Below are 22,142 nucleotides of genomic sequence, written 5' to 3'. Positions count from 1 at the left end.
TACCAAGAACTGTCTTCAGGACTGACGAGAGGAAGACAAGTAAATGCCTTTGAGAAGAGAGTAAAGGTAAGGGTAAGGTCAAGAGGTAAGGAAGAATAGCCAGATTTCTTAAACTTGGGAGGAAATCTGTTTGGAAAGAAAGGCACCACATTGAGCCATGGAGACTTTTAGAATCTTGCACCCAGTTAGCTGTGAAGTTGTACACGATCTTAGGGAGTGTCCCAAACAAAGCTATGGCCATATACTAGCAATGGTGCTGATAGCTATCTCCCATCACGCTGTGCCAGGCACAGTGCGAGGAGCTTACACACTTGAGATCACGTTATTCTCACATGCTGTGAGGCAAGGGTGGTCACTCCTCAATTTAGAGATGAGGGCTCCGGAGCTAGGAAAGGTTAAATAAGCCAAGTCTCACTGACTCCAAAGCCTGGCATTTTACCTGGGGGACCCTGAATACCAATTCTTGCAGTGGCTCCTGTTTTCTGTTTTAAATTCAAATAGTAGGCTTCTGTCCCAGTTGCACAAAGCACAGGGGTCCCCCCACCAAGCTGTAGGTACAAACTTCCCCACAGGGCTACAAATTTTTTCCCATTTGTTTTTGGTAAGAGCAAAGCTTTGGTGGGCTGTAAGTTAAAGAACTCATGGCACGTGAAGACCATCTAAAAAGAATTAGGGTTCTGGAGAACTGTGACAGACTTCATGTAGGCATGCCAAGGGTGAATGATGATTTGCATATTGATGATAAAATGACAGCAACCCTTGTAACATGAAAGGAAAATTTAGGGCAAACACCTATAATTATTTTTAAAACTTCACTCATAGAACTCATTACATCACTTAAGGGATAGTATTTGAGTTCTTTTATGGATGACTGAGCTATAATGGGTTAGGAAGAGAAGAGACAATGCTGACCTTTTCAGGCTGGATTCAGTCAACCCTCTCTGCTACCAAACATGTCCCTTTGCTGTCACTGTCAAGGCCAGATTACAAGGCTGGCTGGATGGAAGCTCAGGTTCAGTACTGGACCCACACTGCCACTGCTATGTGCTAGACACCTCGCATGCCCCCTGTTTGCTAATGAATCCACACTTAGCCATCTGTGGAATCTCTTGGGGAAGAGGCAGAACTCCTAAAATTTGGTTTACATATTAATTAAATGGTAGGCCCAGGGGACTGATATATTCATTTGAAAATAACTATACCCCAAATTGAAAGCTGAGAAAATAGAGAAGCTTAAAGGGAAAATTAAGTATCCCTTAATAAAAGAAAAAAAAAAAAAAACAGTGACTTGAAGTCCCATAAATGGGATTTTTTCTTCCATATGCTTCAAATAAGTGCTGAAGACAGGATGTTTAGGTTTGACACACTTGAATATTTTGAGTCACTGGTAGCCAATGTGAAGACAAGTAATTACTGAAATTTTTAAAGAATAGGGCAATTTAAATGGCATTTAACTATATATTTCACGCACAAAAAAGTTACACCAACAACCAAGGGAAGAAAGTCACTTACTTTAGATGCCAGTAAGGGAAGCAATGATTACAACAGAGTAACTTCAGAACTTCATTTCATTTTAGAATAGACAATAGTTTTTCCTTTTAAATATTTAACATAGAGATCAACACCTGGCAGTGACATCAGCCGCCAGATTTAGTTTTTACTAATGTTCCATACCTCTTTTAGATTTCTGAGTTATATGTCCTATAATTTATGACCCTCTCTTTGATTCCTCAGTTGGAAATGAGAAACTTAATGTGGGGGATAGAAAAAAAAAAACACTATTATACTGGATTTTACTCCCTTATTTCTAAAGGATACAATCTTTAATAATAAATTCTCAGCAGACAAGAAGGTAATACATTGTCAGGAAGAACAGGGTCTATATCTGCTCCCCTTAAATTCTTGACCTTACTCATGTTCAATCCTTACGAATATCAAACTCAGTCCACTTCTAGCTTCTCTATGTTTGCAGGGAGACGAAAAATGTCCCAATATCATGGAGCAGCAAAATCCTCCCTCTACCCCCAGTTCAAACAGATCTGTTTCTTGGTCAGTCACAAGCTTCCTAACTTCAACAACTCTCTCCTTTCACTCTGCTTCAGAAGTGATGGAGTAGGGAGTCAGGGAATGACCTTCTACTCGATAAAGTAGGTTTAGAGAGCAAGCACTTGCTCAGTCTCCACAATTCATGGGAAATGTGGCCTCTAGGGAGGAAGGAACTGCAGTTTTCTCCTGTTAGCTAAGCATTCCCTCCATGAGCTTCTGCAAACCTGGTTGCTCATTTTATGTTAGACTTGGTGGCCTTGGTTGACAGCCAGAATGGCAACAAGGCTTCCCCTCATACGCCAAATCCATTGCTTAAAAGACTCTGCCTGGAACTCTGTGTTAAGAATGATGCTGAGGGAGGACTGACAACACATGCATAACATATTTGTTTTTCATGACTTAACATTTAAAATGTCACCTACCAGAAGAGTTTCAGATGATAACTCCATGACTCACAACACATTAGCTCCCCTACTAATCCAAATATTTTAAAATTCAGTAACAGAAAATATTTCGTCAAAGCCAAATCTTTGATGGTACACAGCTATTCAAAACTTGTAATAAAACACTGGAAAAGACAGATAGTGGCCAACATGCTCGACATGGAAGTTCTTTTAACTCTTACAAAAAGATCTTTCGTGAGTCGATACTTACAGGATCCCCTCCAGAGGCAAATGAAATAGACTGCATATGATGATTTGCAATAATCTGTAAGACATAAACAGATCAAACATATATGATGCTACAAATTAATTATGACTGGTTACATACAATCTAACAGTGATGGGCATACAGCTGTATGTTTTGTTTTTGCCTGGTCAGCATCTTTGAAACTACTCCATCCCCATTCTGTAACAATATCATGAGGTTCAAGCAGGTTTTACATGCCAATCTCTCCGCCCCTCTTCCTATGGCTGGACACATGATCCAAGCCTAGTTCATCAGGGGCTTTACCCTCTGGATAAAGCAAAGCCAATCAATATCAAGGGGAGGAAGTGAAATTGATAATAGGAAGGAATGCACCTCTGCCATTAAGGGCCTTAGTTTAAGTCCAAAGCTTCTGGGAGCCATCTTTTGCTGACATCTGGGAAAAGCCTGATGGAAAAATGAAGCTTTTCCTCTGGAGAATATCAGAGCTGAGAGTTTAAAAAAAAAAAAAATCTGGGGGTAATATTTAGTCCATCATTTCAACCAACACATTTCCCCCTTTATCTTTTTAATGCATTTTTCTATTTTATTTATTTATTTTTACATAAGTTAGTTTGAATTGAGTTCAGTCCTTCACCACCAAAAGCCTCTAAAGTTAAAGTTTTCAATATGAAGTAGACTATCCAAGTGACCTGCATTAGTTAGCAAAGAAGATGATCTCTTTCACTTGAGAGTTTAGGCTTGTTTGGAAATCACAGTGTAATGACCAATTTACAGAGAAGTATTTCTCATACTGTTTTGAAGGTTCATGGAAATACCAGTTGTGCATGAGTTAGCTAATCTCATCTTCAGAATTGTTTAACCTAACCTATATACAATTCCACTTACATAAGATGGCCAAGCAATTCTACTCTTAGCTGTATTCCAATGGATGGTGTAAATATATGCACCAAAGATCTTCTCAAGAAAGATAATTACTGCCCTGTTTGTAATATTCCCAAACAGGAAACAATCCCAATGATGATCACTGTGATATTCAAACAATGGACTACTATGTAGCAAAGAACATATTTCTTGGGCCAAAGAAGCCAGACACAAAGAATATACACTGCATGGTTTAGTTTCTTTAAAGTTCAAAAACGGGCAAAAGTATTTTATTCTGTTTGAAATCAGGATGGTGGCGATAGTGGAGCAAAGGAAGAAAAAGCCAATGGTTTCTGAGATACTGCAAGTGGTGTTTCTCGAGCGGGGTCGTGGTCGCGCAAAACATGTCCATTTTGTAATAACCAGCTGCACAGTTATAACGTGGGCACTTTTCTATATTTGTATTTCAGTTAAAAGTGATTCCTAAAAACAAATCAATATACAAAGATCAACTGTCATTCCTACATACCAGTAATAGCTAATCAGACATTGTATTGCAGTGAAGGGTCTATTTTACAAGAGTACCTAAGTATAAAGCTAGTATGAATCATGTAAGGCTTTTTAGAAAACTTTATTGAAGGGTATAAGTAAGACACAAACAAAGAGAAAGATACATATCACCTCTATGGAGGAGAAGACAATATTGTATAAAGATGTCAATTCTCCCCCAAATTAATCTATAAATTCCACGCAACACCAAAAAAATTCCACCTTTGTCATTCGGATAACATTTCAAGCTACTTCTAAAATTCACATGGAAGAACAAATGTGCAAAAAACGAAGGCAATTTTTTAAAGAGCAAAGAGAGAAGATTTTCTTTATCAGCAATATATACTATAAAACTGTAGAAATTCATTTGAATACAGAGTCTAAAAACAAACTCACACATTCATTGTCTTTTAGTCTATGACAACTGTGGCACCAAACAGCCAACAAAAGGACAGTGATTAAATTAGTGGGGTTGGCTGAATTAGCTGATATATGTAAAAAATATATAAATGAAGCCTGTTCTCATAGTATTTATATAAATGTTTTATCCATAAAAAGATCTATTCAAATATTAGAAGACAAATAAAAAACTATGCTTGTGATCTGTGAAGTAGGAAAATCTACATTAAAAAAAAAGAAAAAGACATATAGAAAAAAAAAAACCCTTCAATTTGGTTATAGGAAAACTCATTTTAAGACTGTGGTACAAAAAAAAAGAAAAAAGAATCCCTGAAATGGGACAAATAATAACAGGCAGGACCATATATTTGCAACATGTAAAACAAAGTACTCATATAGTTTATAAGAAATTCCTACAAACCAATAATAAAAAGAAATAAACCAAAAATAAGACCAGCTAATTTCCCTAAGTAATACAAATGTTCAATAAACATATTGGGAAAATACTCAATCTCCAAGAAATCAAGACTATGGAAAATAAAACAAGATATCATTAAATTGATAAAACTGCTCAACAAAACCATGTGCAGCAAGGATATTCTCAAACACTGTTGAGGGGATCTTAAATTTGTACAGCAATCTTGGAGAACAGTTTGACACTATGTATTAAAACTAAAGGATGCAGGGCGCCTGGGTGGCTCAGTGGGTTAAGCCACTGTCTTCCGCTCAGGTCATGATCTCAGGGTCCTGGGATCGAGTCCCGCATCGGGCTCTCTGCTCGGCAGGGAGCCTGCTTCTCTCTCTCTCTCTGCCTGCCTCTCCGACTACTTGTGATTTCTCTCTGTCAAATAAATAAATAAAATCTTAAAAAAAAAAAAAAACTAAAGGATGCATACCCTACAATTATGCCTTTCCACTTCTGGGTTATTTATTCTAAAGAAAAGTTATGTACCCATAGTTCATAATACCGAAAAATCACATCTAGAGGAAGTGATTTACCCATAGTTCATAATATCGAAAAATCGGAATTTTTTGCGCATAGTTAGGTCAACTATAGTTATACAGACGACATGCTATGAAAAAAAAAAGACTCATCTATGTATACTAAGAAAACTAAATCTTCAAAACATTGCTGAGAGGCTTTTTGTTTTGTTGTTTGAAGACAGTTATGTAAGGCATGCAAAAACAAAAACAAAACCCCCACATAAAATAAGATTCCTCCAGGAGGAGGTAAAGAGCCATATAAAGGCAAAGGAAAAAGATTTAAAAAATACACACCAAACTGATCATAGTGGGAGGTTACCGTCTGAGAAAATAAATGGAACCAAGTACTTCTTCAGCATCTATCTTTTTAAGATAGATAGTATGTTTGTGAATTTAACTTTTTTGAAGATGGGGCAAACAGAAGCGCTGAATGCATGAGTTCTCAGTATGTTGTTGTGTGGCTGGGAACACTGTGATTTGGAGGTGTGGATTTTAGAAGTGCATAGATGCCCTTCAACAGCCGAATGGATAAGGAAGATGTGGTCTGTACCCACTATGGAGTATTATGCCTCCATCAGAAAGGACGAATACCCAACTTTTGTAGCAACATGGACGGGACTGGAAGAGATTATGCTGAGTGAAATAAGTCAAGCAGAGAGAGTCAATTATCATATGGTCTCACTTATTTGTGGAGCACAACAAATAGCATGGAGGACATGGGGAGATGGAGAGGAGAAGGGAGTTGGGAGAAATTGGAAGGGGAGGTGAACCATGAGAGACTATGGACTCTGAAAAACAATTGAGGGGTTTGAAGGGGGGTAGGTTGGGGGTACCAGGTGGTGGGTATTATAGAGGGCACGGATTGCATGGAGCACTGGGTGTGGTGAAAAAATAATGATACTGTTATGCTGAAAAAAAAAAAAAAAGTGCATAGATGAAAGGTGGTTAAAGCCTTGGAGCAGAGGCGATTGCCGGCGTGGGAGGAAGAGGAGCAGGAGGGGAGAGCAGGAGGGGAAGGAGCAGAGGGAGGAGGCCTAAAAGTTGTCACAGAAGCCACGTGCAGTATTTTCAAGTTCACAGCATCCTTAGCAGCGGAACGGTTAAGCAAAGCGCAGATTAAGGAACTCTTCAACGCGGAGGGTCTAGCTACGGAATTTGAACCCACCGAAAGCGGGACCACGCCTCCCCGCACCTCCCGCCCGAGGGGCCAGCCAAGCAGGAGGCGTAGTCTGGGGGTCGCGCAAACGCACGGGGTCACGCAAGCGCGCGGCGTTGGCGCACGCGCAGAACCGCTCGGCCGCGTAGCTCCGGTTTTGCAAAACCGCCTTGCCAGAGCTTGAGCTGCTTGGACAATGTCGGAAATGAACGAGCTGTCCGAGCTGTATGAAGAGAGCAACGACCTGCAGATGGACGTGATGCCCGGCGAGGGTGACCTTCCGCAGATGGAGGTAGGCAGCGGGAACCGGGAGCCGTCCCCGAACCCCTCCCGCATCGGGGCCCCGCCACAGCTCGAGGAGGAAGGCCCCATGGAGGAGGAGGCGGCCCAGCCAATGGCGGAACCCCAGGGGGGACGAGGCCTGGCTCAGCGGCCCAGCCCTGGGGAGCAGCCAGGCCAGCTCGCGGGCCCTGACTTCGAGAGCGAGGACGAGGGCGAGGAATTCGATGACTGGGAGGACGACTATGATTATCCCGAAGAGGAGCAGCTGAGCGGCGCAGGCTACAGAGTATCCGCAGCCCTGGAAGAAGCCAACAAGATGTTTCTGAGAACATCCAGAGCAAGGGAAGCAGCCCTGGATGGCGGGTTTCAAATGCATTATGAGAAGACCCCGTTTGATCAGTTGGCTTTTATCGAAGAGCTTTTTTCCCTTATGGTTGTCAATCGCCTGACCGAAGAACTCGGCTGTGATGAGATTATTGATAGAGAGTAATTAAATGCTGTTAAAAGAGGAGGAAACTACTTGAGGAGAGACCCAACATTCCACTGCCTTTTGGGTTCATTCCAGATCGTACGGTGCCAATGAAAAACTTGATCCTCAAAAAAAAAATTTTTTTTTTTGCGTGTGGTGGTGGTTTTGCAGAATATAATAGGACAGTGACTGCACAGTTATGAAAAGGAATTGTTAAGAAGGAGAAGAAACGTCTTAGGACTGCCGAAATCTGTTTTCAAGAATGCTCCTGAAACACTTGTGGCTTGGACTTTGTCATTGATCCAGATTATTTTCCTTGCATCGGGGAAAATACCTTTCACATTTCACTGTTAAGGATTGGTTTTGCAAAAATAAGTTAAAGACCAGAGTTTCTTATTTGCAAGAATAAGACCAAGACAAACAAGTACAAGACCCCAGTGATATTAATTACATAAGAAAAAGTAACTAATACGTGCAATTTAGGACTCAAGATTTCTGAATCATTTGGACTGAAAGCCTACTGAGAGCCTCTTGAGAGAACTCTGAAGATTCTACTTTGTGGTCTGTACAAGCTAGTGATCAGAGGCTGAATTTTTAGTGTAAAATAAATTGGGTATTCTTCAGTATCCCCAAAAGATAAGCAAACCCCAAAAGAAATATGTATCACGTATGCTGTATCTCAAAATGTGTTTTCAAGAGCATCTGAAATTTTGTCTGTACATGTATCTTGATAGTTTATAAGGCTACTGTGATCTATAATTCAAGGAAATTCATTGTCTTACCATTTTTAAAACTCAAAAATTAAAACATACATAATAAACACAAATTTAGGCATGAAAATGTATGTGAAAGAAAAACGATTTCTAATACTCCTGCGTAATAGAGAAATTGTTTTACTTGCTCTCTGTTTTTTCATTTAATTTTACAGGTGAAAGACTTGGGTTGAACTTCATAACATAAGAACTGTTAAAGTGAAAATGTCAAGTAAAAGGAAAGACCTACATCTTAAAAAAAAAAAAAAGACTGAGCAATTATGCCCTCAATCTTTAAAAGTTTTAAACCTGCCCAGAAATCCACCTCAGTTTCTGAAGTTTCCCTCTGTCTCCTCCTCTAATTAAGCTTGTTATTGGTTATGCACCAGCATTCAAGATAATAAAATTTCTTGTTCTGTGTACTTTGTTTGGCCAATAGTATTGTTCACATACTTTAAACATTACTTTTTATTGTATTGTGCTATTCTGTTTTATTACTGATGTCACTTTATGATTTAAATTTAACCACTGTTTATAAGGGAAAGTGCTCCAGCTTCAAATACCTGATTTATAAAATAACTTGTGGATATTAAACTTGGCAAATTCCTATAAAAGAATTTGCGAGCCTGAGAAAACCTGTTCTATTAGTGGCATGTTGCTGTGGTTATTAAGGCTCTGAAATTGTAGAAGAATAATTATGTCAGAAAGCTGTGCCCAGTAAAACAGTATATAAGTAGGTCTGATGATCAACAAAAAGGTACCATCTGCTCTTGATGGCAGTAAAGGACACATAAAACACTACAACTCAGCCTTATTTATATTACAGTCATCTTTTAGTTTAAGTAAGGGGTTTCTTGTCTGTAAAGTGGAGGACTGATAAGAATGTTCATAATTATTTAAATACCAGCTTGGTAAGGAAGAGGATAGATAGATCGGGAAATAATAGAAGGTGAGATGTTAGTACTTAACCATCTGAATCCTGCCAATCCCATGCCTCACTTTCACTGCATTTTCAAGCAGCGTATAGCTGCAACTCGATGAGTCTGGATAGATAATTGCTTGTATGATGTGAACTAACTGAATTTGGGGGTGGGGCATAGGATGCCAGGACACAGGTAACTGACCAGTTGCATGTACCTCCAGATAAAGATGTCAGAAAATAGAAAAGAAAAAAGGAAGTGTGATTAGGTTCCTCTCTGGGACTGAGTAGGGAGCAAGAGGCGAGGAAAAGAAAATCACTCCCTGGTGAGTTGGAAAACTCATTTTGGGGAGAAAGACCCGGACAACATAACGGACCCCTCTTGATGGTTGGATTGCTGGTCTTGGAAAAATAGACCAGAATCTGAGAGATCACTAAAATTGATACTTGTTTGTATTTACTGAAGATAGAAAATGGTAGCATTTTAACACCCCTTTGAAAGTGTAAAATCACTTGTTTTAAAGGTTAAAGTTAACACTTAATTGAAACCAGCCTAACCTGGTTCAAATCTGGGCTGATGGGAACTAAAGAAAGGAGTTCTGGAGAGATTCCGCTCCTAGGGTGATTGGGGTGGTGGATAGTTTTCTGGATCTATACATAGAATAAATTTTTGCTTAGATCAGATTGTCCTACATTGGCTGCCCTAAGGACATAGATCTATTTTGTTTGCCTCATGCTTAAAATTTTAGTTCTTAATTAAAGACCAACATCGCATAATCCAGAGAAAGCCGCAAAACTGTCAGATTTCTATTTTCTACCCCCACAAAAATTGATCAGGTAACCCTTGACCCATAGTTATATGGGAAAAGTATCTAATTTCCCTTTACATGGGGACGGTATTGTACTACCATGTTTCCCAGTGTTGTCTCCACAACATGGAGACCAAGTGGAAGTCACCATATATCATTATGCTTGGGCCATTGTTTTTCTTGTAGCTGGACAGTAAGCACTACCTGCCTGGCCTCTCTTCATGGAGACTAAAGAATGTCTCCATTTTTTGCCTGGTTTACCTTCTCGATCTCTGTTATCCTTCTCAGTAGCATTTCGCTAGCTGTTAGAATTGATGGTGGGATCATAGATAAGAGTAAAGAATAGTGGGAGCGGAAGCTACCGAGCCTGACATTTTTTTGCTTAAGCCCCGTAACATTTTAAAATACGTCAGGCAAGTCTTGCTTGAATTTTTAAACAAGGAATATACAAAAATCTCTAAAACTTGCTTTTGCAAAATATATTTTCCATCCTAAAATATGGTAAGTTTTAAAAATTGCAAGCATTACGTGTTTAATATTTTATTTTCTGCCTCTGAGGTTCTTTGAGACATTTTCTGGGAGTGAATGGTTATATTCCTGAAGATGTTCTCAGCGGCTGAAGATGAATGTGAACCATCTGACCCATAAATACTGTCATCTATGTATCTGTACACTTGTTTGTTTTCAGTCCAAAGTATGGCTTAGAAGTTGGGACAGGGGAGGCATTAATATTTCTTGGTATTTATCTTAGAACGTCAAAAGGTAGCTTTCTTTAAGGAGAATTCAATTAGTAAATCATTTCTCATGTACATCTATAAGGTCGCTTCTCTGCTGCCTTCATTCCTTGAACATTTTACTTGCCTTTTTTTTTTTTAGATTTTATTTATTTATTTGACAGAAATCACAAGTAGGCAGAGAGGTAGGTGGGGGGAGGAGGCAGGCTCCCCATCGAGCAGAGAGCCCGATGCAGGGCTCGATCCCAGGACCCTGAGATCATGACCTGAGCTGAAGGCAGAGGCTTTAACCCACTGAGCCACTGAGGCACCCCTTTACTTGCCCTTTTGATGGGATTTACAAAGCTGCTTGAATGAAGCCTCCACAATCACACATCTTTTTTATGCTTCCCCTCCCCCTGACCACCACCAAGCCATTTCCCATAGGCCTGCAGAATGGTTCAAAATTATTTTTAAAAATCAGCACCTGGGGCGCCTGGGTGGCTCAGTGGGTTAAACCTCTGCCTTCGGCTCAGGTCATGATCTCAGGGTCCTGGGATCAAGCCCCACATCGGGCTCTCTGCTCAGCAGGGAGCCGGCTTCCCCCCTCTCTCTGCCTGCCTCTCTGCCTGTCAAATAAATAAATAAATAAATATTAAAAAAAAAAAATCAGCACCTGGGTATGAGGTCAATGAGATCCTAACTTTGGTCCTCTCTCCAGCAGTGGGCTGAACACATTCCCACTCCATGCCACCAGTGTGGAAAAGAATCTCACTTCCAGAGGTACTCATTGCTATAACTATGGGTAGTGGAAGCCACTCATGCCCGCTGTCCCTACTTCTATTCCTCCAGAAAGATGAAGGGCACTTGACAATACCCCTCTAATTGCAGTAGCCCAGAAAAACTGTAGTAGAAGGAAAAGAGAAATGAAAGAAGAGAAGAGAAAGAAATGAGAATAAACTGTGCCTCCTACCACACACAATCCTACTCTTCCTAAATTCCCCACTCCTTCAGTCACCCCAGAGAAAAAAAGATTTTTTTAAATGCTCATTATATTCTGCACATAAGGCCATCACCATGACGGCTGTAGATTTGCCTGCTCTTCCTCCTCTACAAAACTCTGAGATAATTCAAGTGCTTCTCTACTCAATGAGATCTCACAGCTCAAGGCAATAAGCACCCCCTGGTACCATACACATGGGTGAAAACTAAAAATGAATTTTACATTACATTATGCGCAAAGCATCTGAAAGATTGAATGACTGTTTTCCTTCCACCTAGATTTGTTGCATCTTCCAAGCACAGCCTCAAATGTTCTGCTGTCATTATACATTAGTGATATCACCTCCCTTGGATAATCAATCTGGGCCCAGATAGATAGGAATTTATTTTGAACTATTTCATATTAAGCATTTTCCTCTATGGAGTTTTATACTACTGTGGAAGCAATATATTTTACTCTCCTTTTGAACTTAGAAAATAAAGCAGCCCTCAAAACTGCAAGTGAATTTTTTGGCAAAAACATTGGAGTCAAAAATGTATATAACTGTATTTATATGTTACTGAAAATTTTATAATTTTATGTTCTTAAATTTTGCTTTCCCTGTCAAGTACCAAGTTTATGAAAATGTCTCAAGGAAATGGGAAAAATGTTTAAGTAAATAATAATAATAGGTACTGCGCTGTGCTAAGTGATTTACATTGATGATCTTATTTAATCCTCTAAATAACCCAATGAGACACACTATTGCTATATCCAACCTTTCAGAAACTCTGTGAATAGGTACTATAATCTCATTTCACTAATGAGGAAAATTGAGTGGTAGAGCAACTTGCTTGTTAGTGGCTGAGCCAGAATTTCAACCTATATGTGACCTCCAAGCCCAAGGGTGTTTTATCACAGTCAACTACACATTCAACCTTCCATGAGTCCCTGATCAACGGGACTCCATAGAGTAAAACCTTAAGTGCTAAGAACCTCAAATCATAACACACTAGACCAAGAAGAATTTGACTCTAACACACATAAATAACCCGATATAAGGAATTTAGCTTAGAAAACAGGAAGTAAGTCAAACAGTGCCCTAGTTGAAGGTACACATTTAGTCCAGTGCCTGTATATCGTCGATATTTGCTTCAGGCTTGCTGTTTTTTGAGAAATAAGGTTCACAGTGAGAACTCAGGCATACCATGGTATCATAAATCATCAAAGAAGAAAAAAAAGTGTTTATGTAATAACATTTTACAAAACATTTCTACCTTAAAGCTGGAAGAAAATGTTTTATGCTTAAATTTCAGTTTGCTAGAATATTAACCCTAACATCACCCTTCCCCTCTGTCCCTCATTTGCACCACCCAACCAACACACAGTCTGTTAATTCTGAAAATGGAATTGCTTTCCCTTTGGGGAGCACTGGTGGAAAATAATAAACAAGTGACTCAAGAATATGATCTACCAAATGCTCTGTACGATGTTATTTGTACCTTAGTCCCTATTACAAAGTCAATTAGGTAGAGGCAAGTATGCAAGCCGTTAATGGCCAGTGATGGGTTAATAATACTGTTGTTCTAATTACTGTTGTGCATAAATCCTTGGCAGATTTTTTTCCCCTTGTGTCTTATTAAATTCAAGGCACACTCTGTCTGAAACTTTATTTTCTTGATTTTGCTGCCTCTTCTAGAAAAATACATGGTATGTTAAACTTGAAATGACCATCATGATCTTACCTGTTGGTTGTCAATATTCATCAATGTGAGACTGCATGTTGAGATGGTCAATTTAATGTTCATTCCCGAAAACTGAAGATTACTTTTGCCAAGAACTGTTGATAGGAACTTAACCGGAGGCTTTGAAAAAAAGCAAAACAACACTTCAAGTTAAGGATTTTGTTACAGAATATTAATCTTTTAAGTATTAAAAATGGATCAAAACACATGCTCTTCCTCTCTATTTTACTTTACACAAAACAGATGAAATGGAATCCTTCTTTTTTAAAAAAAAAAGTTTTATTTATTTATTTATTTATTTATTTATTAAAGATTTTATTTGTTTATTTGACAGACAGAGATCACAAGTAGGCAGAGAGGCAGGCGGTGGGGAGGGAAGCAGGCTCCCTGCCTAGCAGAGAGCCCAATGCGGGACTTGATCCCAGGACCATGGGATCATGACCTGAGCCAAAGGCACCAGCTTAACCCACTGAGCAACCCAGGTGCCCCTAAAAAAATAAAGTTTTTAAAAATAGAATGCACCCAATATTTTAGGAAGTAGTGAAATCTGAGCCCTCAGAACTTTTCTGGTACGTTTCCTTCTCCCCAAGTGTTGGGAGTAGGGGTCTGATTTAAATGAAAGGAATTCCTCTAGAGTTCGGGCTAGCTGAACTCTCCAGTCCCTTTCAACACCAGTCTAAAAAAAGAAAGAGTTGCTGTCTAGGTTTTTTGTGATCATTAAAAAAAAAGTATGAAAAACACACATACCAAACATATGGGACACAGTGAAAGAGGAGCTAAGAGAGGAATTTATAACCACAAACACATACATTAAAAAAGAAGAAAGCTCTCAAATCAAGAACCTAGATTTACAACTTAAGGAATTCAAAAAAAGAAGAACAAATTAAACTCAAAGCTAGTAGAAGGAAGGAAATAATAAAGATTAGAGCAGAGATCAATGACACAGAGACAAGAAGAACATAGAGAAAATCAATGAAACCAAAAGTTAGTCCTTCAAAAAGATCAACAAAACTGACCAAGCTTTAGCTAGATGGACTCAGAAAAAAAGAAAGGAGATTCAAAGCACTAAAATCAGGAACAAAAGTCTGGGTGGGGGGAGGAAGCGGAATGTAACTACCAATTCAACAGAGACAAAAAGGATTATAAGAGAGTGCTATGAACAATTGCACATTAACAAACTGGAGTGCCTGGATAAAATAGACAAATTCCTAGAAACATTAAACCTACGAAGACTTCATCATGAAGAAATAGAAAATCTAGATAGAAAAACAACTACTGGAAAACAAATGCAGAAACAACCACAATACTAGAAAATAACCAGTGTTGGAAAGGACATGGAGAAATAGAAATCCTGTATACTATTGGTAGACATGTACAATAATACAACAGCTATGGAAAATAGAATAGCCATTCCCAGTTCCTCAAAAAAATAAAAAAAATAGTATTACCATATGATCCAGCAATTCTACCACTTGTTATCTCCCCCAAGAACTGAAAGCAGGGACTTGAATAGATAGTTGTATACCCACATTCACAGCAGTGTTATTCACAAAAGCTAAAACATAGAAACTACCCAAGTATCCATCAACAGATGAATGGATAAGCAAAATGTGGTACTTACATACAATGGAAAAGTATTCAGCCTTAAAAAGGGAAGAAAGTCTTTTTTTTAATTTAAATTCAATTTAATTAACATACACTGTATTATGAGTTTCAGGGATGGAATTTAGTCATTCATCAGTTCTGTACCACACTCAGTGCTCATTAGTTCAAGTGCCCTCTTTAATGCCCACTACCCAGTTAAAAAAATATGGAACACGTCACAAATTGCATGTTATCCTTGCCCAGAGGCCATACTAATCTTCTCTGTATCATTCCAATTTAGTAGACGTGCTGCCAAAACGAGCATGGGAGGGAATTCAGACACATGCCACAGCATGGATGCATGTTGGGAACATTATGTGGAGTGAAATAATCCAGTCACAAAAAGACAAATACTGTATGATTCCACTTGGATGAGGTACTTAGACCAGTCAAATTCATAGAGACAGAAAGTAGAATGGTAGTAAGTAGAAAGTAGAATTCCACCTAGAGAAATGGTGGGATGGGAAGTTGTTGTTTAAATGTGTATAGAGTTTCAATTTTACTGGTCAGGGGAAATGGTGGCACAATGATGTGAATGTACATAATATCACTGAGCGGTACGCTTAACAATGGTTAACATTTTGTTATGCATATTTCACCACAATTTTTTCAATTGGGAGGAAAAAGAGTATTAAGATATATAGTGCACCAAAGGTCCCTGGCATGTATTAAATATGCAATAAATGCTGGCTATCAAAGGAAATTAACTCAATATTTTTTTTTTTCTGTCCCTGTGTACTTTCTGGAAAGATGATAACCTCATTTGTTTTGTTCTACTTTGTTTTGGGGTGTGAACTCCCTATTCTTGAAATAAGAGTCTTACATGAATGAGCCCGTTTGTTGGGATCACCCAGTAAAAGCGTCTTATTTGTAGAGGTTACAAGAGGCAGGAGGAAGCCAGAAACTACTTTGGGGCCATGGGTTTTGTCAAAGAAATTAGTAAATAAGGAGTTCTAATAGGATCCAAAGGCCCCTTATCAGTGTTTTTCCATGCCATGTGACTCATTTGAGTAACCCTTGGTGACACTCGGTTCAGCCCTATGCAAAATAATGAAGAATAATAAAGAATGAGGCAGGGTGGTATGGAAATTAAGAACCAAGCTATAAGTCTGAAGACCTGGCTTGTATTGCTGTCTCTCACCTTCATCATCTGATTGACTCAAGGCAAATGTCCTCTGAACCAGTCTATCAGATGGCAAATGGGAGGGTTGGCCTGGAAGATCTCTAAAAATTCCTTCTCTCTTAAACAATCTACAAGTCCATGATTTACATAGTTATGAAGACCTTTTGCCCCTCCCCTTTGGACATTCTGAAACAACTAAATGTTCTCGGGTTGACAACTAAATAGCAATAATTCTAATTACCATTGCTGTTGAAAGCCTAATATATGCCAGACACTGAAATGATAGATACCATTTCATTTAATTCTACACAACTCTATAAAGTTTGTGCTCTTTCCTCCCATTTCACAGATGGGGAAACCAATGATCCAGAAGATGAAAGGACTTGTCTAAGATCACACGGTAGCTGGTAGAGTCAGGATTTAAATCCAAGTCTATGTAACATCAAATCTTATGCTATTTTTCAGCAGGAAAAGTTCCTTCTACTAGTGTTATCTCATCCCTACCAGCACCCACATTTCCATTTGAAAATGGGCCAAGGAGTTTAAAAATTCTATGTAGAATAGATACATTATAAAATATTGAAATTGGAAGGTACCACTCTGAACATCTGGTTCAACTTCACTTTACAGGAACAAGAATGGGGTCTCAGAGAGAGGAGATTCCAGGCTCAAAGGTAAGTGAACACCCAGAACTGGAACCCAGATTTTTTTTACTTAAACCCCAGGTTCTCTCTCCATTCTGTTGCTCAAAGCATTGTAGTGTCAGACAAGTCAGAAAAATTTGAGAGACAAGACCAACTTTCAGTGCATTTCTGATAGGCCAACTGGTAGAGGCCATTCTGCACTTCAGGTCCTATGGTAGAATGAACTAACAACTATTTTGATATTCTTTTTCCCCTAGTTAGAGAAACAGAGAACAAGAACACCACACTAATATTTACCTTTCGCTTTTTAATGGCTCCATTTGCCCCAGAGACAGCTTCACACAGGCGACTTATTGCTTCCCTACAGAACAGAAACCATATAAAGACTTAGTGTACTAACATACAGTAAATGTTCAATAAACGTCAGCAAGTATTACAAACAAAATGTGCACACACATAATGGTGAATCTGACATAAATTGACCTTCCCCTATCCCCATGGGATTAAGCATTGCACTTAGTCCCTCTGCCATTCAAACAGCACCACCCCAACACACACACACACACACACACACACACACACACAAAACCCGGCAACACACTAATGCTGAAAAAAAAAAAATCACTTTACAATAAGGCGTCCTACTATTCACCTTCTTGATCTCTTTTTTCCTTGGATTTTAAGGTTTGGTGTTTAGCAATGTTAATTTTTAACCAAAAAGGAGGGGTAAGAACTTTGTTTGGGAACACTTTGATTTTACTTCTAGCAAAATCTTCTCTGTGGTGTTATGAATAAAAAGCTTCCTGGTATCTCAGCACCAAAGGCGATGAAATACAAAAGAATGTGATACCAGAGGAAGTTTAAAAGGACCAGTAGAGAATTGGTGAACTTCAAGGTGGTCTCAAATGGAGCCTTATTGACTGAGATACTGCTACAAGCCATTGAGCTTTCACATAATTTCACAGAAGAAATGAAAATCAATAACAAATTTCCTCCTTCGCTTCCCCCACCCCCTTACTCTGTATTGTACTTCCTGAGAGAAGGGCACCACTAAAATACGAAGTTGTTCCTTAATGGAAGTGGTGAACAATTTGGCGCCCTCCTCTCCAGAAATGGAGTTAGAGCTAAGAGCTTTTGTCTCTGGAACTCAGCATTCACAACGGCTGGAGCTTTTTTGCTCAGTGTAATCTGAACCATAACCTTGTGGCTTTCAACCCAAATATTAAACTTTTCACAAAGCACATCTCTAAACTCTTTCCTGGATCACTGGAGGTCAGTGTTTAAATTAGTAAACTGAATTAGTACACACACACATAAGCGCACATGCAACCTTGTATCACAATTTTTATTTATATATCTATTTATATTTATATTTTATTTATATAAATTTATATTTATATTTATATTTCATGAAAAAAAAAATTCTCAGAGGTATTTTTGATTCCTAAAGGGAGGGAAGAACACTCAGAGGAATGCAGAAGAGATAATCTCTCTCCCTCTCTATCCATATAGAGAGATGTATAATCAGACAGATAGAGATATATAAATACAGATACATTAGTGAAGATCTATGTTTTCAGTGTTCTTCTAGTAGAGACTTTGGAAAGATAAGTAGAATTCCCAAAGATTCTAGGCACTATTTTAAATTCATAATGTGTGTTTTAGTTCAGATATCTTTGGGAATGGGCGGATACATGAAATTCTTCAAGGTATTCTCTTGTCTGACTTTTGCATGCAGCCAACACACAGAATGGCTTTTTGGTTTAGCCTACTTTCTCAGGATTTTATATTTATATTTCTAGTTTCCATAGGATTCCAACCTTTGTTCTCTGGATGAAAACAGAAGGACTGCTCAGAGAGTTAGGCTCTTCAGTTGGTTGATTGATGCTTGAGTCATCCTAATGATTATTCAATAATTGATGAGATACATAATAATTAATCTGAATTAGCCTCTGGTGTTGCCAAAATAACTTGCCCAGGCAACTATGTTGTTGATATTTAATAAAAAGGGATTATAGAAAAGGTATTATCAGATCCTTCACTCTTAGAGAGCCAAGTGGGGTGCTCTGGTCTAAAAAGCTCCTTGTAAATGGTTTGAAATAAAAATAGAAACAAAAATGGGCATTGATGAGGCAAGTATAACAAGAGTTATCATTGGACATTGTTACTTTTTATAAAGCCCCTTGTAGTTTTACAAAGTGCTTTCCCAGGCATTGTTTTCTTGATTCTCACACAGTCAATGTCGTCCATCTGCTACAGCAGAGCTGTAAACGGGAATTAAAAGGAGCATTTTATGCTGTGAGTACCTCTCAAGGACAGTTCAGAAGGATGAACCTTCCTGGCAGAGTGGAGTCTGGAAATTCCAGACAGAGGGAAGGGCATGTGTGAAGACACGAAAATATAAATCATCAAGATAGGAGGGGATAGATATCAAGTACTTTGATATTGTGGGACCACTAAGTGTGGAAGAACAAGAGTGAATGAGAGATGGGAAGAGAATCTGAAAACTTTTTCTGTAAAGGGCCAAACAATAAATTTTTTAGCCTTTTCTCTGTTTCAGTTACTCAACTCTGCCATTATAACTCAAAAGTAGCGGTAGACAATATGTAAACAAACGGGCTGGCTGTGTTCCAATAAAACTCTATTTCTAAAAGCAGGCAGCTGGCTATATTTAGCCTAAGGGTCATAGTTTGCCAAACCCCGGATTAGATAATTCACACAAAAGAGATAGAAATAGTTCAGTTATAGAAAGCAGGAAAATGTTCACATTCATTACAATTTTAACATTGAAAATTAAAACAACTACAAGATACTTCATGCTCATTAAGTTAGCAAAAAAGAGAAGTACAAATGTGCTACTGGGGAAGATGGGAAAAGTCCACTTCAAGAGTACTTATCCATTGCTGGGGGCCCTGATTAGTATTAATACAGTCTTTCTATAGAGTTAACATTGAGTATGTATATAGTATCAATATCTATTTTAGAGTAAAAAACCAACTCCATAGTTTGTGATATAGATGTAAAACTCATCAATATAAATATTTCCCCTTGGAATGTTAAGTGTGAGGACTATAGAAATAAGGGTCTATATAAATTATCGGGGGAAAAGTAGAGCATAGAACGGTATACACATCTTGGTAGCAGCTACATAAAATTAATTCTGTCTAAATAATGATATAGAAAGCGCTTATGAACAATGACTTGGTTCAGGTGTTTGTGTGTGTGTGTGTGTGTGTGTGTGTGTGTGGTTTGTTGTACCCTGTTTTTATTCTATTGATATTTAGCTGTAAACAATGTTATGTTTTCTCTTCACTGTGCACTTAATTGAATAAATAATCTTTTACAATATTAAAAGAATGCAAACTAATTTCAAGAGTTTTGCCTCTCTGCTGTGAAAATGTGAGGGCATGTCAAAGATATCTCCGTGAAAAGGGGTGACAGCTTTTCTCTCTTTTCCCAACATTCCCAGAGAGATGGGTCAATGTTCATGTTACAGATAAGAAAAAGATCTTTATTTATTATCTCTGTCCCATCCCAACTTAGTCTTTAACTCCTCCAACTTTATGGCTTCGAAATCCAGATTTATTTTTTCAGTTTATTTGGTAGGCTTGCTTATTTCCTTTCTTCAAAATTTCATAAAGAAGAAAAATCTTGACCAGTTTTAGTAATGCTTTCACAATAGACCCTACCTTGAGATTGAGACACAACATCATTGGCAGGGAGCCTGGATTTTAATGAAGGAACAGCTGCTATTCATATGGCCAGAGCTGGTACTATATACCTTATATACATCATCTCCTTTATTCTTAACAATGTCATTTCAATCTTCAGTTCTTTATGAAGACCTGTAGAAGTGATTATTTTGGTATTTGGAGATGATACATTAGACAATTTTTCGGAAAACTTTTTTCACTCCATACTCAAATGTGCTTTATTGTCAAGTGCATATTTAGATTTGGTTCTTGAATTGTAATGGTGATCTGCTGTTTTTTCTTTTAATAAAACTTGACTCAAATATCTGACTTTTTTTTAATGAGTTAACCAAAGAAGTACAGCTACTATTCCATACTAGCCTTGCATTTCTTCCCTAAATTCCATTTAGCTTAGATCTTTTTTTTAACTCTGATTTTTAATTCCACAAAATAACTTCAGAATAGATTACAAGTTGAGTATAACAATTAGTGTTTTAACTTCATAGAATATCTCACTGTGATGTTTTCCCTGATATGTAAAGCAGTCCATTGGCAAAAGTGTACATAGTTTCCTTCTAATTTGTAAAATTATATTTAGTGACATTCTTTTCTCTGATTGTGAAAGATTCTCATAGCAGCATTCTTATGCCTAAGAATGTTTCTGAAAGTTGTACCACTAATGCTACTTGCCAAGTTGAGTGTACAGAAAGTTTTCTCATCTCCTGTTCAATTCAAGTTAATCAACATCAAGCATTGTGAATGCTTTAGGGTAAGATTGTAGTGCAGAATGCAGAAATCTTGTCCCTGGGAAATTTGCAGGTGGTAGATTGGTTTCCCCCCCCCCTACTCCCTGAGCTCTGTTAATTCTGTCTGCAGTAGATCTAATGTTTGAATAAATCAGATGTCTAATAAATTTTTTTTAAATGTCATTTCAAGATAGCTATTTCATACCCGCTTTACAAATGAGGAAACCAAAGTTCAAAGAATTTCAATAACCACTTCCAAATAATGCAGCTGATAATGAGAGAGCCAGAATACAAATCCAGTTCTGAATTCAAAACCTAATTCAAAATTAGCAAGGGAATAGGGCAAAGTGGCAAGGGTCAATTCCAGAAAAAAGCTCCAACAGATACCTTAGTCCTTTCTCAACCATTGCTTTCTCTACATTGGCTGTTACCTCCTCATGCAAGAAAAGAGCATCTAGAGTCCAGCTCTAAGCCCACGTGGGCAAACATGTTTATGTATGTATGAGCACACTCACTCGGAATTTTAAAGTCAGGAACACCACAAAAAAAGAAAATCAGAGGCCCATATTCTTGATAAACATAGATGCAAAAATCCTCAACAAATATTAACAAACCAAATTCAACAATACATTTGAAGGATCATATATTATGATCAAGTGAGACTTATTCCAGGATGTAAAGATGGTTCAACATCTGCAAATCAATCAATGTGATACTCCACATTAACAAAATGAAGGACAAAATCATATGATCTTCTCAATAGATGTAGAAAAGCATTTTATAAAATTCAACATCCATTTATGATTTTAAAAACTGTCAACAAATTGAGTATAAAAGGAATATACCTTAACATAATAAGGGCTATCTATGACAAATCCACAGCTAATATCATCCTGAATGGTGAAAAGCTGAAAACCTTTCCTCTAAGATCAGGAATAAGACAAGGATGTCCACGCTCCCCACTTTTGTTCAAAAT

General features: G+C 38.1%; 2 protein-coding genes across 2 annotated transcripts in view; one reads left to right on the top strand and one right to left on the bottom strand.

The window, feature by feature from the left end:
- SHC4 (SHC adaptor protein 4) overlaps window positions 1–22,142 on the bottom strand; it is a 139,924-nt gene that overhangs the window by 45,968 nt on the left and 71,814 nt on the right. The window contains exons 3-5 of the mRNA XM_082734785.1: window positions 17,026–17,089; window positions 13,318–13,437; window positions 2,701–2,754 (exon numbers count right to left, since the gene is read on the bottom strand). Of these exons, the coding sequence (XP_082590911.1) occupies window positions 2,701–2,754; window positions 13,318–13,437; window positions 17,026–17,089 (238 nt within the window). The remainder of the gene's footprint in view (window positions 1–2,700; window positions 2,755–13,317; window positions 13,438–17,025; window positions 17,090–22,142) is intronic.
- Window positions 6,746–8,571, top strand: EID1 (EP300 interacting inhibitor of differentiation 1). The gene has a single exon (XM_082734833.1). It carries the CDS (start codon window positions 6,843–6,845, stop codon window positions 7,416–7,418), a length of 576 nt encoding a protein of 191 aa, XP_082590959.1. The 5' UTR covers window positions 6,746–6,842; the 3' UTR covers window positions 7,419–8,571.

This window comes from Mustela nivalis (genome assembly GCF_964662115.1).
Source record: "Mustela nivalis genome assembly, chromosome: 6".
In the NCBI taxonomy this organism is placed as follows: Eukaryota; Metazoa; Chordata; class Mammalia; order Carnivora; family Mustelidae; genus Mustela; species Mustela nivalis.
Note: the sequence above shows the minus strand (reverse complement) of the source record. Positions and strands in the feature narration are given on the sequence as shown.

Coding starts and splice junctions, on each gene's coding strand:
- EID1 (XM_082734833.1), top strand. CDS start 6,843: ATGTCGGAAATGAACGAGCTGTCCGAGCTGTATGAAGAGAGCAACGAC.